We start from the raw sequence: 18,723 nt of genomic DNA on the forward strand, positions 1-18,723 counted from the left end.
TTAAGTGAGCAACATGCTACACATTTAATGCTAAGAAGCCTGATTTTTTTTGTGCTTTAAACTCAAATTACATTGCAAATATCACAGTCCAATATCACAAGGTTACTCTTTTCTCTTTACCAGTTGTATAAGCTGTGGAAACAGGACCTTAAGCTCTGCTAGCACTACTTTAGCTTGGCATTGGAGTTGATTGATAGCACAGGAGACAAGTTTACGTCTGAAATCAGAGTCAAATAAATTATTCCTAAAGTAAAATTGTTTCTGCAAACAAAGTATAAAGTTAGTCGCAAAATTCCTCAAATACTGCTTTGTTTTTTATTGTAAGCGCTTATCGTTTTTCTCAAAAATCTGCACTCTCATGTTGAACTTGTTCTACAGGATGGAGCCCAGCTAACTGAGACAGACCCCGCAGAGAACGAGACCTTGGGAACTTCAGAGCAGAGTCCTCAGCGACCTGCAGCCTCTCAGATAGAGGTACAGAATTGTGCTGATCATTTTCTCTGATTTTTAAGGTGATCATACATAAGTTTAAACTGCTCCTGTTTGATTGACTCTGTTTATTATGTTTCAGTAACATTAAGATAAATGTTGTGAAGTCAAAGGTCCGTTGTGAGCCACATTCAGGTTTTGGTGATGTTCTGGGGTCCAGTCAGGATATTGTATTTTTAGTTCCCCTCCCCCTATCTCACACACACTTGTCAGGTCCACAGTGTTTGTGGGGACCCCTTAAGGTCAGAGGTCTGATGTGAGCCACATCCAGGTTTTCATGAAGTTCTGGGGTCCAGTCAGGATGTTGTATTTCTAGTCCCCCTCCCCCTTTCTCACACACACTTGTCAGGTCCACAGTGTTTGTGGGGACCCCTTAAGGTCAGAGGTCTGATTTGAGCCACATCCAGGTTTTCATGAAGTTCTGGGGTCCAGTCAGGATGTTGTATTTCTAGTCCCCCTCCCCCTTTCCCACACACACTTGTCAGGTCCACAGTGTTTGTGGGGACCCAGTTAAGTGAGCAACATGCTACACATTTAATGCTAAGAAGCCTGATTTTTTTTGTGCTTTAAACTCAAATTACATTGCAAATATCACAGTCCAATATCACAAGGTTACTCTTTTCTCTTTACCAGTTGTATAAGCTGTGGAAACAGGACCTTAAGCTCTGCTAGCACTACTTTAGCTTGGCATTGGAGTTGATTGATAGCACAGGAGACAAGTTTACGTCTGAAATCAGAGTCAAATAAATTATTCCTAAAGTAAAATTGTTTCTGCAAACAAAGTATAAAGTTAGTCGCAAAATTCCTCAAATACTGCTTTGTTTTTTATTGTAAGTGCTTATCGTTTTTCTCAAAAATCTGCACTCTCATGTTGAACTTGTTCTACAGGATGGAGCCCAGCTAACTGAGACAGACCCCGCAGAGAACGAGACCTTGGGAACTTCAGAGCAGAGTCCTCAGCGACCTGCAGCCTCTCAGATAGAGGTACAGAATTGTGCTGATCATTTTCTCTGATTTTTAAGGTGATCATACATAAGTTTAAACTGCTCCTGTTTGATTGACTCTGTTTATTATGTTTCAGTAACATTAAGATAAATGTTGTGAAGTCAAAGGTCCGTTGTGAGCCACATTCAGGTTTTGGTGATGTTCTGGGGTCCAGTCAGGATATTGTATTTTTAGTTCCCCTCCCCCTATCTCACACACACTTGTCAGGTCCACAGTGTTTGTGGGGACCCCTTAAGGTCAGAGGTCTGATGTGAGCCACATCCAGGTTTTCATGAAGTTCTGGGGTCCAGTCAGGATGTTGTTTTTCTAGTCCCCCTCCCCCTTTCTCACACACACTTGTCAGGTCCACAGTGTTTGTGGGGACCCCTTAAGGTCAGAGGTCTGATGTGAGCCACATTCAGGTTTTCATGATGTTCTGGGGTCCAGTCAGGATGTTGTATTTCTAGTCCCCCTCCCCCTTTCCCACACACACTTGTCAGGTCCACAGTGTTTGTGGGGACCCCGTTAAGTGAGCAACATGCTACACATTTAATGCTAAGAAGCCTGATTTTTTTTGTGCTTTAAACTCAAATTACATTGCAAATATCACAGTCCAATATCACAAGGTTACTCTTTTCTCTTTACCAGTTGTATAAGCTGTGGAAACAGGACCTTAAGCTCTGCTAGCACTACTTTAGCTTGGCATTGGAGTTGATTGATAGCACAGGAGACAAGTTTACGTCTGAAATCAGAGTCAAATAAATTATTCCTAAAGTAAAATTGTTTCTGCAAACAAAGTATAAAGTTAGTCGCAAAATTCCTCAAATACTGCTTTGTTTTTTTTTGTAAGTGCTTATCGTTTTTCTCAAAAATCTGCACTCTCATGTTGAACTTGTTCTACAGGATGGAGCCCAGCTAACTGAGACAGACCCCGCAGAGAACGAGACCTTGGGAACTTCAGAGCAGAGTCCTCAGCGACCTGCAGCCTCTCAGATAGAGGTACAGAATTGTGCTGATCATTTTCTCTGATTTTTAAGGTGATCATACATAAGTTTAAACTGCTCCTGTTTGATTGACTCTGTTTATTATGTTTCAGTAACATTAAGATAAATGTTGTGAAGTCAAAGGTCCGTTGTGAGCCACATTCAGGTTTTGGTGATGTTCTGGGGTCCAGTCAGGATATTGTATTTTTAGTTCCCCTCCCCCTATCTCACACACACTTGTCAGGTCCACAGTGTTTGTGGGGACCCCTTAAGGTCAGAGGTCTGATGTGAGCCACATCCAGGTTTTCATGAAGTTCTGGGGTCCAGTCAGGATGTTGTATTTCTAGTCCCCCTCCCCCTTTCTCACACACACTTGTCAGGTCCACAGTGTTTGTGGGGACCCCGTTAAGAGAGCAACATGCTACACATTTAATGCTAAGAAGCCTGATTTTTTTTGTGCTTTAAACTCAAATTACATTGCAAATATCACAGTCCTTTAAAACAAGGTTACTCTTTTCTCCTTACCAGTTGTATAAGCTGTGGAAACAGGACCTTTAGCTCTGCTAGCACTACTTTAGCTTGGCATTGGAGTTGATTGATAGCACAGGAGACAAGTTTACGGCTGAAATCAGAGTCAAATAAATTATATTTTAAGTTGATGACCATTGTACTCTGGTTTGATACATTACTTCATCCCTGAATTTCATATGACTCTGTTTTAATGTCATCAAAATGTTTTTATTCATTTCTGCTTCTAATTGTTGTTATGGTCTTTTTTTAGGGCTTAGTTGCAACTGGTCCCCTCCCCATAGTTAAAGGAGACAGGCTGGTTGCCTACACAACTTCTGATGACTCTGAGCAGGATGACATTCCTATCCCGAGGCTCAGGAGGACCAAAAGCATATTGGTATGCAACACACTGACATTGTAGGGAAAAGAAGTTTATATGAAACGTATCATCAGTTTTTCAGCTTTATTTGGACTTTTCTTTCTTTCCTTTTTTGTTTTCTGTAGATGAAAGACCAAACCAGTTTTGACTCGGATGAGCTTTTTGACCCCTCGTCCAATGACAGTGGAGAGGAATATGTACCTGGGACTAGTGAGGACTCTGATGGTACAGAAACCAGTGAAGTCCTTGATCTAGTTGACCCCAGAGAGAAGATGCTGGATAGCCGGAACATTTTAAATGTGGATGATATTGGAGATTCATGTCCCTCTCCACCAGAAGAAAGTGTCTCCTCACAGCAGGACAGAGGGCGCTCACCAAGAAGAAGAAGAAGAAGTAGCTCCGCTTCGATGCGTAAACGGCAACGTGTATTTAATGCTTCCTGCCATATAACATCCTCCAGTCATGCCCACTCATCACAACAGAGGGACGTGGCAGACACTGATGACCTGTCAAAAAGCTCAACGCTCGCCCCAGATCAATGTCTTCCTGACAGTACCTCCTCACCTCTTACTGATGGAGTTTCTGATGGTTTACTTTCCATCCCAGCTACCTGTAAGAAGGGGAATGGGTCCAGACTCTACAACAAAAAACAGTATTGTTTGTACTGTAAGTTGGGTGTTTTAAAGCTTGCAAGACATTTGGAGCGAGCCCATCCACTTGAGCCAGAGGTTGTGCAGGCTATGTCCTTCCCTAAATGCTCGAAAGAAAGAAAAATGCATCTGGAACACATACGAAATAGAGGCAACTTCGCACACAATGTGGAGGTGATGAATTCAGGTGTTGGAAGTCTTGTTCCTCGTAAACAACCAAGACAGGATTCCAAAGCTGGGGATTTTCTTCATTGTGCATACTGCCAAGGCTTTTTTGCAAGGAAACTCCTCTGGCGTCACGTAAAGGCCTGCAAGTTTAAGCCTCAAGTTCCACACAAACCACAGCCCGGGAAAACTCGTGTCCAGGCTCTATGTGCATTTACTGTACCTCCACCTCCTGGTGTCAAACATGACTTGTGGAAACTTTTGAACAAGATGACACAAGATGAAGTTTATACAGCAGTCAACTCTGACCGCTGTATTTTAGAATATGGAGACCATCTGTATAACCGACTTGGACATGACCCAGGCAAACATGAGTACATTAGGCAGAAGTTGAGAGAGCTCGGAAGGCTTCTGATATGCTCAAGAAAAACCACATCCATGAAGACCATACGGGACCACATCAGACCTGCCAACTTCATGCAAGTTGTTGAAGCAGTGAAGCAGGTGGCCGGTTATGACAGTGAAACCAGTACCTACAAGACCCCAAGCCTTGCTCTCAAAATCGGACATAGCTTAACAAAGGTTTCGCTACTTGTTGAAAGCAGGGCGAATGTTCAGAACGACCACGGTGCTGCGAAAGAAGCACGATCATTCCGCATGGTATACAATACCCGCTGGAATGAAATGATATCTGCAGCATCACTGAGAACTCTGCAGGAGTCCAGGTGGAACACCCCTCTGCTGCTTCCATTTACTAAAGATGTCCAGACTCTCCACTCATATTTAGACGAGCAACATCAGCAGACTCACGCAAAACTGTCCACTGAGACATCTCCAGAGTTATGGTCACATCTGGCAAAGATCACTTTAACCCAAGTCATCCTGTTTAACCGACGAAGAGCAGGTGAAGTTTCCAAAATGCCCCTGTCTGCGTTTTTGTCGAACAGTCAGTCAAATCCTGAGGATGATGTTAATGAAGCTTTGTCTGCTGTGGAGAAGAAGCTGTGCCAACACTTTAGGAGGGTGGAGATCAGAGGAAAAAGAGGTAGAAAGGTGCCTGTGTTGTTGACCCCATCTATGCAGCAAGCTTTGGATCTACTTGTCAGAAAACGACAGGGTTGTGGGGTTCCTAAGGAGAACAAATATCTGTTTGGACGACCACATGCCTTAACCTGCTACCGTGGGTCTGACTGTCTCCGGCATTTTGCCAAGATCTGCGGAGCAAAAAGTCCAGAAAGCCTGACATCAACAAAGCTCCGCAAACAAACTGGAACTCTATCGCAAGTCCTGAACCTCAGCAATACTGAGCTGGATCAATTGGCAGATTTCCTTGGGCATGACATCAGGGTCCACCGGCAGTTCTACAGACTTCCTGAGGGCACACTGCAGCTCGCTAAGGTTAGCAAAGTACTTATGGCCCTGGAGAAAGGACGACTGGCAGAATTCAAGGGCAAGACCCTTGATGAGATCAACATTGACCCTCAGGGTACTATATCCCTCTCTTTAATGCCTGTACATAAAAGAACACTTTTCCTAAAGTATTTTGTACATGTTAAAGGGCATTAATGCAACAATTTATAATCATTTGATGTTCAATAATGGTCATTCCTTTCCCCTCAATTCCCCACAGAGAATGTGCACCCAGACAGTGACGCAGAGGAAGCATGCGAGTCAGACTCTCCAGGTGTGTACTGTGATAAGATTTCAGACATGATCATTTATATTTATTTTAGGATATCTGTAACCCCTGTAAGCAGATGAAGTGGGGTTAAGCCGTGTGCTCCGAGGTCCTTCGACTGCCAGGTTCAAAGTGACTTGTAAGCGGTGTAAGTAAGCAGATGGCAGCTCTCCAGAATCCTGAAAAGTATCCATGAATTTAGCCTACAATTCCTCCCCGTCCTGTACCGTGCCATACGCAGAGTCAAGCTGCTGTAGATAGATGTTAGGGAGAGTATCTGGACTTTAATGTTTGATCATATCTGCTGGTGGTGGCAAAAGACTCTCCAAGATCTTCCTTAAACGTTGCATATCAGACACAGCAGGATCCTTCATCAATAAATCCACACTGGAACGCCAGGTATCAAAATCTGCTGAATGTGTAGGTCGAGGGGTTTTGCCAAAGAAAACATGCAGCTTTTGAGAGGAGAAGGAATGACTTGTGTGAGCCTTACTTTTAACAATATGCTCAACAACATACCCTTGAACATCCGGGGGATTCAGTTCATTAGCAGAGAGAGTCGAGAGAGAGGGTCGAGAGGGTTGTGAGGGAGACTGAGCCACTTTACTTGTGCTGGGAGGAGTTTGGCCTGTTTGTAGTGCAGAGACTGCTTCTGTCAGAGACATGGGTGCAGGTGAGGTTTTAATTCTTGAGACATCAGGTTGAAGGTCAGCTACTGTGTCACCAATCTGAGCCATCATATCCTTCAGAACATGAGCATAGTCTTGACCAGTTGCTTTAGCCAGTAGTTGCACGTCTGAAAGGTAAGTCTGAGTCTTTGTGGTGCCCACTTAACTTGCGTAAAGGTCAGACAACGCAGAGATTGTGTATTTAAGCGCACCGCTCGCAGTACTGAACGTATATGGTAAAGGTAACGCAGCAACGGCAGCAGTGGTATCAAACTCGACAATAAGATAGCCGAAAAAATCAGTCTTTATTATCTACTTTAAGTATTCGGCTAATAGGCCCAAAAAATCTACCACCTCTTCATCTGCTTCAGTACCAGTGGCTTTATCAACCAACACAGCATGTGAAATGACAATCTGAAGCTTTTCAAAAACCTTCATGTTGACTTTGTTCATTAAATACTGTTCAACAACCTCCTGGCTAGCTTGCCAAAAATGTAGCACTCAGATTATAGTTAATTAGTAGTTGGACTTGAGTGAATAATAGTTGTATTGGGCTAGTATCAGAAAACTTAGAGTTCGCTGATGGAGGCTGAGGACCAGTTTAATAAACACAAAAACCCCAGGGTTGAATGCACTTGAGAAAATTTTATACAGTGGAAAAGGTGGGTGATTATTTACAAATATACACAAGTTTGACCATGACCAAATTGACATCATCAATCATGAATGACAGGAAAACAAACACAATGCATCAACCAAATCAAAATGTTCACGTTATGGATCCATGAGAAAAGGGAATCAGTGTAAATTCATGAGCCTTTTGGTTTAAGAATCAGTTTGAGTGGACAGTCTATCGCTGCAGAAATCAGTTGAGTGTGTGATATGATTAAAATCCATGAGGAGAGTCTGCTGATTATGAGTGTGAAATGAGTGCATGGGGCTTGGGCTTAACGCCTCCTACCACACAGGTGGAACTGATGATGATGAGTGTCTTTCATAGAGATTCTGGGTAGCTCGCCATCCAACTGAAGATCCAGGATCAAAATCAAAGGTAAAAGAAGGGAGAGAAAAAACCCGACCTAACGTTCAACCAGTTAGAGAAACTCCGTGACCGACCTCGCGACTTCCGCGTTCCATCTGCTGCAGATATTTTACAACATAAGGCAGTGGCAACACAGAATATCTGTTTGAAAGTTTTAGTTAACTACTGACCTGCTGCAGCTCACTCCAGCGCTTACCCCAAGCTTCCCCGACAGACTATGTCACGTGAGCTCCCCAAACTACCGCGAGACAGCGCCGAAAACCTCGCGAGAACCCAAAAGAACTCGGAGCATATGGCTTAACCCCACTTCATGTGCTTACAGGGGTTACATATCCATTAAAGATTCATTTACTTATTTAAACTAAACTTGTCAGAAAATGAACACTCTGACATAAATCAGCATGAAATAACTGACTATAATGACAAACATACATTTGACTTTACACTTTGACCCATGTCCTGTCTGTTAACACAAGGTGGCAGCTTTAGAAGCTGTACTTGTGACAGTCGGGGAAAGAGAGGGCTTTTTGTATTTCTTTGGGGCTGTGCTGTTGTCCTTCACTTATTCACTTGGAATTTGGGTTTGGTTTGACAGTAGGCCTGTTTATGTTAAGCTATATATTGATTTCATTGTTTCGACCCATCTTATAGTTTCAAGAGCTATTTGGGTCACAAATTTTAGGTTAAAGAAATGTACTGATATATCATAAATGTTGTGAATAGCAAATGAATATTTTAGGATTAGGGATGCAACAGTATTGTAAATATGGTAGTATCAAAATTCTCACTACAAGAGTGAAATGTGACAGAGAACAACATTGACACAAGGAGGCAGCTTTAGAAGCTGTACCCTCCTCTGAGAGTAGAGCCACGCTAACCAAACAGAAGCAGCTGTAACGGTAACTCGTGGTGTAGATCTTCATGTGTTTCTGCAGCTCTACCTGCTTCAAAGTGTGCTAAAGCAAGGTTTTCTGAAGTCAGCACCATGTAGGATTAATAACTGTAGCTGTGACTTGAAGCTAAATGAACTGTATATATTTTAAAGGGCATATTGCAGGTTAAAGACAACTTTTAAGAAATAGAGAAATAACCTAAAAGTAATATTTGGAAAGAAATCCTTGATTTAAAGTGATTCTCCGGGATGGAACAAGTTGGGTCCTATCACAAGGTTTAGGGCAGAAATGACCCCTACAGCAGTGTTTTTGTGCAGCAGAAGCCCAGAGCGCTCGCACCCCCTCCCTGCTCCTCTGCCGGTTTCTTCTGCACTCAGACGGGGCCATATTTTACTTGACCAAAAACACAAATAAACAGACTCCCACCGAAAAAATCTGATATGGGTCTGCATTCACGCTTTATTTAGAGAATTTTCAGCGCATTACTTTCACACAAAAACTCCGCTAAATAAGGCTCTAGTTCTCATCATGTCTCTTCGTCCTGGCAGACTACCTGCGTTTGTTTATATCTGGCACACCGCGCGCGGACTGATACACTAAGCAGCGAGAGCCTCGTAGCCAGCTGTGGCTTTGCAGCGGAGGAAGCACTGTTTTACTACACGATGAGCTGTAACACGCTGAAAATTCTCTAAATAAAGCGTGAATGCAGACCGATATCAGATTTTTTTGGTGGCAGTCCGTTTATTTGTGTTTTTGGTCAAGTAAAATTTGGCCCCGTCTGAGGGCAGAGGAAACCGGCAGACAAGTAGGGAGGGGGTGTTTGGTGCGAGCGCTCTGGTCTTCTACTGCACAAAATCACTGCTGTAGGGGTAATTTCTGCCCTAAACCTTGTGATAGGACCCAACTTGTTCCATCCCGGAGTATCACTTTAATACAACACAGGATTTCCTGGAGACATCTTTGTCCTTTTTTTTTTTTTTTTTTTTACTTCTGCATTAAAAACTATAATTTGAATGTGACGTCACAGAGGGGAGTCCCTCTTATTCTGCCTCTGTCCAATATTAAATAAACGTGAATCCGACTGTCACTCCTGTCAATTAAGAAGAAGAAAATTGGTATTCTGATACATATGATGTTCCTCAGGGTTATATTTATGAGCCTGTTAGGAAAGATGGAGAGCAGGAACAGGGCAGGATGAGGAGGAATAACATCCAAAGGAGAGCTGTGGAGTTGTGGTGTGAGGCGAACCAGAGGAGAATGGAGCAGGTGTCCTGGTGAGTGAGCGCTGTTAGCTAGTGCTGTGTTCTCATCAGCGTATGTAAAGTTTGAGATCAAATACACTGACTTCAAATAAAGTTAACAAGTAGTACATGTATATGCTAATCATAAAGCAACGAGCTTGAATTTTCATGATAAAGCCCATAGAAAGAAAGACAGATAAATCTATTTCAGAGGTCTATCCACTAATCCAGAGTTAGAAACCAAGATGGTGCCCAGATCACATTTCCAGCGGATTGAAACTCAGGCTGAATCACTGACAAATCCTTGTTTACGTCAGTCATGGAGAGCTGGGCGAGAGGCTGCTGCCGCCGGGTAACTGTCAGTTGTCTGTATTGACAGAGCAGCTGCCGCTTCAGTCTCACCTGGACCTGGCTCTGGTATCCCATCCTGAACTCCATCCACAGACTGTATAAAACGGACTCCATTATATTGCCTGGCAAAAAATCTTCCTGTTGTTTTTTTGTAATTGATGCTGAAACAAAGTTCCGTCTTGTCCCCTGCACAAAATGAATACGACCACAAAAGCTGACTCCATCGAGTCTGAAAAAAGGTGGATTTGATATCCTGTTAAAGAGCATATTGCAGGACTCGTGTCCCTTCACTCTGCTTTAGGCTGATGTGGATAACAGGTGGTAGTAAGTGAGAGCGGAATTTTGAAGTCTGTTTTATTGTAATTTATTAATTAATTTGACCATTCATTAAGATAATTAAATACTACATTTGTGTTGGATGCAGAAAAACTATCTTAACAGGACATGAAGTCCACTTTTTCCAAAATAGGAAGATGAATGGAGTTAGCTTTGTGCTCAGATTCATTTTGTACAGGTAAAAAGACAGGACTCTGCATTGGTCACTAAAACAACGCGGTCGTCTGTGGTGATTATTTTAGAGAGAAAGATTATGAGCCTGATGATATGATGGAGTTCAGGATGAGATATCAGAGCCAGGTTTGGATGAGACTGACACAGTGCTGTCCCGTCACAGCTGCAGGTTCGCCGGTGTTACGGCCAACCTGCAGCTGCAGCAACTGCCTGACCGCGAGCCCGGCTCTCCGGTGGCAGACAACGTAAACACGGATTTGTCAGAGATTCAGCCTGAGATTCAACCCGACAGAAATGTGAGCTAACGTAAGCACCGTAGATAAGTCTGGATTTGTTTTCCGACACTGGATCAGTGGACAGACCTCTAATAGACCTCTCTGTCTGTCTCTCTATGGCTCTGTTAAAAGAGCCCAACGCTGCTTTGTGATCAGTTACTACTTATTTTAAGTTAACAGATCTGACTTCAAACGTTAAACCTGCTGATGTGAACACAGCTTTAGTCTTCATATCACTAGCAAACAGCGCTCACTCACCGAGACACCTGCTCTGTTCTCCTTTGCTTCTCCTCACAACACAACTCCTCTGCTCTCCTATGGCCGTTATTCCTCCTAATTCTGCGCTTTTTTCTTGATCTTTACTTGGCTAAAAGGGTCATAATAATAAGCCTGAGGACCATATCGTGACGTCACTTTCAAATCCTGGTTTTTAAGAAGTAAGAAAATCTGAACTAAAATGTCTCCAGGAGACTCTGGGGTTTATTATTTTCGGAATTTCTTTCAGGATAGAGTTCTTAGTTATTTTACTATAAACTTCTTAACAGTTATCTTTAACCTGCAATATGCCTTTTAAGCAGTATTTATTCATCCATCTTTTAAAATGCACCTTAATCACCTTAATACATGGTTAAATTAAATGATACTTTGGAAGAAACACAATACACATAAACCGATCTCACTCACTACCACCTATTATTCACATTGCTTAAAGGCGGAGGGAGGGAATGTGAGGCCCCTTTGCTGACACGATATTGGAAAAAAAGGGGCGTTTTAAACAGCTATATTGAAAAAAAAATTGAGAGAAAATAAAGAAGGCTAACAAGGGGGGGAGAGAAATAGACATATCTTGGTTATACAGTGTTGTGTTCAATTACATTAAGTGTATTTATCCATGATATTCCTGGCTATTCATTTTCCACTCTGACATTTTTTTCAAAGTCATGATTTTTTTGACAATACCCCAGTAATACCATTACTTTGGCCTGAGATTTTGACATCTTAACATCCCCATTTAGAAATACTATACAGTTTTTCCACAACTAGTGTTTTACACTAATATTAAAATGTGTGAAGGATATTTGTTGATGATGTAGTGGATCATTTTTTCTTTTCTATTTGTTTTTAGTGAGTCAGGCAACAACTCGCCAGAGGAGAGAAGATGAGGAGTCAGATGGGGACCTGAGCGATTCCTCAGGTCCACTAACTCCACCACAGCGGAGCAGAAAACGTCAGTTGTACTGTCTGTTAACCATGTATAATATATATGTATGTCCAAAGTATAATACACTTCAAAAGTAGTGGTATTGTTAAGGAATCGGATCGCTGAGGATAATGGGATCATTGATGACAACAATCCCCATCCCTGCTATTTTGTAGCTATTTGCTTTAGTTGAGATGGTAGGCACAGAGCTCAACCTTTGTAACAGTAATAGAGTCAACATGTTTTTCTGTGTTGTTGATCGTTCATAGACTTGTGCTCCTTAAATATAATTTCGAGAACTATTCTAGAAACAAAACATGTTTATCATTGTTTTCAATCATTTTGCAGCTCGCCAGCCTCACCTGAAAAGGACCTGGAAGAAGGAGGAGGTCCTTGCTGTTGAGAGACACATGATGTCTTTCATTACATCTTGCCGTGTTCCCGGTAAAAGCGAATGTGAAAAGTGCCTCCAACAGGAAAAAGTTGCCCTCAGGAACAGAAATTGGCTGGCTGTTAAGTTCTATATTAAGAATAGAATTACATCTCTTAAAAAAAATATGTAGTGACCCTTTTTTTGAGATCTAAAGTGTTCCATTTGCAAATGACTCTTTGTTAGAATTATGATCTCAAGGACCTCTTCAGAATTTTTGATTTTGACAATTGTTGCAAGGTGTTTTTTTTTTGTTTTTTTTGAGAATAAGTCCATCTTTTTCTAGTTTTCAAGTTATTCAAGTCGGCTTTTTTTTTCGGATAAGGTTGACCATGTGTGGTCAGTTATCTGTTACCCGAGATTCTTCATGTTGCATTAAACTCAGCAGTTACCATGATACCGCAACAAGAGTGGTCTAATCATTTTTTCCGTAGTTGTAGATAATCTAAAGCATCTTGTGCTGACATTTCAGCGAAAGAGGCTTCTATAAGAGAGACTTTATTTGACTTTATCTTATATTATATGAATGATGATAATATCATGTGGTATCATGATTAATGTCATTTCTTATAGGAACTTTTGGTCTCAGTTCTGACCTTAAATGTTGATGTGATATGTTGAATTGTTGTATGTTTGAATTACTCACTGCGTTATCATAATCATTAGTGTAAAAAGGAAAGAGACTAAACTGTAAATTAATTGCTTTCAGTTTGAACACAAGTCCTTTAAACAACAGAAATCCTACCAGTAGCATCTCTCAGTGAATCCAGAGCAGAATCCTTCACCTCCTGCCTCAGTGTCTGAAGGTCCAGGTGTTGAGGATTCACTTATTGCGTGCTGGTTCTCCCTCTCCATCAGGCTGTTGTGGCTCAGAAGGGTTAACAGCTACCTAGTACCAGCAGCTGGACTGAAAGAAATGTGACTTAACATGGCAGAGTTTTTGAGTGGCTCCACAAAGTGAGTTTGACCTAACTTTGTGTAAAGTGGTACCCAGAAAGTGAGAAAAACCTTAGTGTGTATATTTAGACCCCAAATGTAACTGAATACCTGACAGGTCCCCAGATGACTGCTTCTGGTCTGGTCAGGGACCTTTACTTTGTCTGATTGAAAATTTGAAGTGATAACTGTGCTAATGTGCATCCCAGGATGTTGCCTGATTTTTTTCAAGGCTGTACAACCTTCAGAAAGGGTGGTTCCCAGAATGGATGATCTGTACAGGTAACCTCACAATAGCACAAAAACAAGGCTGTGTGTGTGTGTGTGTGTGTGTGTGTGTGTGTGTGTGTGTGTGAATGATTGTCTCTATGTGTCAGCCCTGTGACTGACTGGCTACCAGTCCAGGGTTTACCCCTCCTCTTGCCCAATGACAGCTGAGATAGGCTCCAGCCTCCCCCAACCCTGAACAGGTGGTTAAGAAAATGGATGGATGATTTAGTATGATTATTTATTGCTGTAATCTTTAGAAGAAATTTCTATGATGCAACAACTTTGATCTTTTTTTGTCTTGTTGTACTCTACAAAAACTTTAAACTGTACCACAAAGATTATGACCTTTCTTTCCCATTTTATTTTGCTTGGATCAACAACTGCATTTTAATGAAAAGGGAAAAAAAGGACTGACTTCAAACAAGAAAGCTTCAAGCTTCGCTTTATGGTCAGACAAGTGTATACATCATGGCAGTTAAGCACTATGACCATTGAGGAAAAAAAAATCAAATCAATACAAGAACTATTGTAGATGGAGAAAAGCCGAGTGAGCCCTTCTAACCAATTATACAACATGATTGCTGCAAATAAACCTTTTTGGATTCACAAATATGACATTGGAAAAAAACAACAACCTCAAACTTTAACATCAAACAAAACCATACATACATACACAATACAGCTGAAGATCTTTGGCTTTGGTAAGAACTGTTATTGGGTCTAAAGTTTTTCTCCAGGAGGAAGCTTAGGCACGAATGATGTTGGTAGTAGATAGACTGACTGATTTTAAGCACACAATCACAAACATCTAAATCATTTTGTACAAATGTCTAAGAGCACCACATCAAAGACTCTTAGCATCATTTCAGTGAAATATAGGCTACAGAATTCAAAATTGATCAACGTTGAGTCACAAATTCTATTCTTTCTTTCTCTTTGCACTCCCTTTCCCCCGACACTTACGAAAACAGAGCGAGAAGCATTTCAGTATCACCCACACAACAGTTAAGAGTATGAACACAAAAAAGCCAATGACATCCAAGCAGTGGTACTGGATCCAGTTCAGTTCATGTGCTGCAACCCTTAGGTGTGAGGCACCTTTATGTCTCATGACAAACTCAGTCCAGAAAACGGCAAGATCCAGAGGCTGAACGGGGCGGTCCAGGTGGACCTGGGATATCTTCACCACAGTCTCTTTGTAACTGAGGAAATGGGATATTCAAATTAAGACTGTGTACTGTGGCACTTTTAAAAAATGAGATATAGAATATAAATATATTTACAAATAAATATGAAAGACAAATTCTAAGACTGGGGTAATAAAAGTCAAGGTCTGCCTTCACACAACAAAAGCAGTATGACATTGGTTACCTTCTGATAACAGGTGATTCAGAATAAACATATATATATATATATATATATATATATATATATATATATATATATATATATATATATATATATATATATATATATAGATAGATAGATATAGATAGATAGATAGATAGATAGATAGATAGATAGATAGATAGATAGATAGATAGATAGATAGATATAGATAGATATAGATAGATAGAGATATATGAGACATATATAAATACATACACATGCACACACACACATATATATTTATTTTTAGAAAGAATTCACTAACAAGCATTAATCCATCTCAATGATGGGATTTCTGAATTTTTGGGGGAAGTTCGCTCAAAAAATGCTAAGATTTCTGAAAAGCTGAAGGCAACACAACGTATTCTTTTAAATTGTTTTTTAAATGAACCAACTATTCTACTGTCTGTGGATAAAAATTTCCCTGTAAAAGAACAATAAAAGTCCATCTACCGTGCAAAAGTATCATCTTACCTCTTTTCATGGATGATTTTTCTTAACGCAGTTAATAGCTTTTCAGTGGTCACATCATAAATGCTAAGTTTCTCTGCAACTCCTCGTTCCACCATGTGGTGCACATTGTCACCCTGATCCCCAAACAGTGGAAACATCAACATGGGCACAGCGTTACAGATGCTCTCGTAGATACCGTGAGTTCCTCCATGAGTGATGAAGACCTTGGCATTTGGATGAGCTGAAGAGAACACAGCAAAAATTAAAGGTCCCTCCAGTTACCACAACTACTGAGCCAATCACATGTAAATCTAGAAGAAGAGGCTCCTCGCACATGTTCCTAAACAGAACTAAACATACCTAATAGGTCATTCTGAGGTAACCATTTCATTAGTTTGACATTCTTGGGTACATCCTTTGGAGGGGTGCCAGTATATCTCCATAAAACCTGAAACACAAAGAATTCTGAATCTTTCAACATTTTATGTGTAAACTACTGGTACTATTAAAGAAAGAAGAGGGGTTTGAGTTTGTAAACCAAGTGTGGACGCTCTGGTTAGAGTATAAGTGGTTGCCCTGGTTGTATTCTGAGCAAGTTGTGTTTTATTTAAAAAGTGAGGGTACATACATTTTCATTTATCGATTTATTTATTGCATTGTCGAGAACAGCTTCATAGGCTAAATCTAAGCAAAGTAACAATTCACAGTCATTTTTACCCTTTGTGGTAGCTGCCGGAAGGCTTCAAAGAACTGTTTCGCTGTGTCCTCGGGCATGTTGGACACCATCGAGCCAAGCGTAAAGACAATGAAGCCATCGTCTCCAGAGCCATCCACAAACTCCTTTAATTCCTGTAGGGAGGTTTAAAACTCATAAATCACACCTAAAGCCACAGCAGAGTCTTTGAAGATTAAGCGTTTTGTTAACTATCATCTGAAAAATGTCAAGAGATATTTTAAAATACTCTGTTAGCAGAAATGTGTATTTTACACACACACGCACACTTTTTTCTAGCAGTTAAAATTTGCTGGTTAGAATTTTGTCAAATTTTATTTAATAACATGCATTAAGTTTAGATTTTTTTACCCTTTCTTTTGCACAAGAATAAAATCAGTGGGCTGAATAATTGTTTACAGTAGGTTTTGCACATGTATGAGCACGCTCTTTGCCTGACCTAGCACAAAGCAAGTGTGCGTGACTTGCCTTCAGTGGCGTTAACTCTGACACGCAAATCTGGAGTACTCACCGCTGGCAGAGGAGCCTTCTTTGCACAGTTGATACCTCCAATAAAAACCATGTTAGGCATGATAGGTCTAGGCCACTCAAAGCTGAAGTCATATCTGAGTAGCCATATAGCACCATGACTGAGAAGTTCCATGTAAGTCATCTTTTCTTCTACATACTTGCTGACTAGATCGTCAAAGCTGCTGTACATTATTTTGCACATGTATGACTCCACAAAAGACATCAGCATGTTTTTTACTCTCTGTGGGAAGTTCATGTTGTTTGAGTTGCCAGAGAAGGCCACAGGAACGTATGAAGGAGGAGTGGGACACTGATTAGCCTTTGAATCCAGCTCACATGGAAGTCCACGCAGAAAATATACAGCTGGAATAGAGAGGAGATGAGACAACACTGAGCCACAAGGAAGGAAAGGATCAGTCAGCACCAGATCAAAGCCCCCTCCTCCGAGCCGACTCATCAAAGGCTGGTTCTTCAGCAAACTCTCACAGCCCTCTACCTGTAATGTCGTAAAGTTGACCAAACGCTGCACATTGACAAACATGTCACTGAATTGTGGTGGTTTGTTGAAAAGTCCTTCCCTGAGCTGGTCAAACCGTTCATCCAGGTCAGCTTTTGTAAAAGACACGGGGTAAACCTCAGTCTTGAAGCTCTCAGAGCTGTGAATCAGCAGGCTGCTGTCTGGCACCAGCACCAAGACCTCATGTCCCCTTTGGTTGAGCTCTTTCACCAGAATCTTCATGCTTAGCCAGTGGCTTCCATCAACAGGCAGAACGAGCACCTTTCCCCCCTGAACGGGCCCCAGACTGAGGCAACACAGCCAGACCACCAGCCCCAGACTGGAAAACCACACCCCACTGCTCATTTCTTTCTTGTCCTGCAAGCTGGCTCGCTGTAAGAGTGTGTGGTAGCTGTTCCAAAGAGGCAGCCTTATGTGTGTGCGTGCGAGTAACTGTTTGTTTAAATTCTGTAGGAAGTGGCTGTGTTTGGTGTTGCGTAACCACAGAAAGACTGCGTGAGCAGATATTTCCTGGGATCTGTTTTGAATAAAGACTTTGTCCTATATTTTCTGTTCCTGTAATGTGTGTTTGTGTGTGTCTGTGTGTGTTTCATGTCTTTACCGTTATGTCTAAAGTTTTTCATTTACATTCCACACACCTTTATAGTAACAACAAACTTTTTGTATTTTATAATTAGTCTTTACTCTCAGAGCAGGTTAACAGCTGAAGCATCAGTTTCTTATGTTAAACCCATGAAGTTTGAGGATTACATAATTTAAAAACCTGCTTTCCCGTTTATTAGCAGTCTGATCTGAGATGAGATCAGGTCAGTTTGTCTTTCAAGTCATTGTTTGCAGCTTTGAAAGCTCAGTTGTTTGCTCGTAGTCTCCTTTGTTTACTGGGGCTGTCCTCTTTTTGAACCTTTTTAATCACAAAGGGTTTTCAGACTCAAAACACAAAAAGAAAAACACACACACACACACACACACACACACACACACACACACACACACACACACACACACACGTAGAACTATGAAAAAAAGGCTGATGTGGGGAGCCAGTTGTAATATGACACCAGCCCCCAGCCCCCCCACCCTCAGGGAAATGATAACATCAACACATCCTGCAGTGGAATTCACCCTTGGCAACAAGTCCCTTGTCCTCAGGTTGCCTTTTTTCATGCCTGTTACATGCATGTTAGACAAAATAAGTAATAAGATTAGATTACAATGAAAAAGGTGTAGAACCTGCTGGAAGTTCACGTTAGTGCTTTACCCCCTAAAGAGCTCCAGAGTGTTTTTGTAGGAGATGAACAAAAAATAGTATGGCATTCACTATCGCTACCCACTAATGTGATGGACCAGTGATAACTTGTGTTAAATTATTGTAAGTTTACTTAAGTCCCTAACAGATAGACTTCACCTGTGGCTTGTCTAGGACTGAAGACTTAGAAAGCAGCTAAGTTGTTACTGGTTAGTAGAGA

General features: G+C 41.2%; 2 protein-coding genes across 3 annotated transcripts; one reads left to right on the forward strand and one right to left on the reverse strand.

The window, feature by feature from the left end:
• The first annotated feature begins 4,852 nt into the window (after window positions 1–4,852).
• Window positions 4,853–12,582, forward strand: LOC141808761 (uncharacterized). 2 transcript variants are annotated; one of them, XR_012599922.1, is made up of 4 exons: window positions 4,853–5,558; window positions 5,791–5,844; window positions 11,945–12,046; window positions 12,368–12,582. XR_012599922.1 is itself a non-coding variant. In XM_074695464.1 (4 exons), exons 1-4 carry the CDS (start codon window positions 5,079–5,081, stop codon window positions 12,580–12,582), a joined length of 939 nt encoding a protein of 312 aa, XP_074551565.1. In that variant the 5' UTR covers window positions 4,853–5,078. The 2 variants fall into 2 exon arrangements, 1 of the variants encoding a protein (XP_074551565.1); XM_074695464.1 differs by having other exon boundaries at window positions 4,853–5,646.
• Window positions 12,583–14,005: 1,423 nt separating this feature from the next.
• On the reverse strand, window positions 14,006–17,655 carry LOC141808810 (UDP-glucuronosyltransferase-like). The gene is made up of 5 exons (XM_074695532.1): window positions 16,742–17,655; window positions 16,215–16,346; window positions 15,858–15,945; window positions 15,519–15,738; window positions 14,006–14,857 (listed from the first exon to the last, which is right to left on the reverse strand). The coding sequence occupies exons 1-5, from the start codon at window positions 17,600–17,602 to the stop codon at window positions 14,575–14,577; spliced, it is 1,584 nt and encodes a 527-aa protein (XP_074551633.1). The 5' UTR covers window positions 17,603–17,655; the 3' UTR covers window positions 14,006–14,574.
• Window positions 17,656–18,723: the final 1,068 nt, after the last annotated feature.

This window comes from Halichoeres trimaculatus, unplaced genomic scaffold, assembly GCF_033239565.1.
Source record: "Halichoeres trimaculatus isolate MK-OKI-2021-1 unplaced genomic scaffold, fHalTri1.1 fHalTri1_scaffold_19, whole genome shotgun sequence".
Classification (NCBI taxonomy): domain Eukaryota; kingdom Metazoa; phylum Chordata; class Actinopteri; order Labriformes; family Labridae; genus Halichoeres; species Halichoeres trimaculatus.

What these genes read in the sequence shown, in the direction of transcription:
- LOC141808761 (XM_074695464.1), top strand. Translation starts at nt 5,079, where the DNA reads ATGCCCCTGTCTGCGTTTTTGTCGAACAGTCAGTCAAATCCTGAGGAT. An exon ending in GATCAACATTGACCCTCAGG is followed by an intron (nt 5,647 to 5,790) that starts GTACTATATCCC and finishes AATTCCCCACAG; the next exon opens with AGAATGTGCACCCAGACAGT. An exon ending in ATGCGAGTCAGACTCTCCAG is followed by an intron (nt 5,845 to 11,944) that starts GTGTGTACTGTG and finishes ATTTGTTTTTAG; the next exon opens with TGAGTCAGGCAACAACTCGC.
- LOC141808810 (XM_074695532.1), bottom strand. Translation starts at nt 17,602, where the DNA reads ATGAGCAGTGGGGTGTGGTTTTCCAGTCTGGGGCTGGTGGTCTGGCTG. An exon ending in ACCTCAGAATGACCTATTAG is followed by an intron (nt 15,739 to 15,857) that starts GTATGTTTAGTT and finishes TGTTCTCTTCAG; the next exon opens with CTCATCCAAATGCCAAGGTC. An exon ending in AAAATCATCCATGAAAAGAG is followed by an intron (nt 14,858 to 15,518) that starts GTAAGATGATAC and finishes CCATTTCCTCAG; the next exon opens with TTACAAAGAGACTGTGGTGA.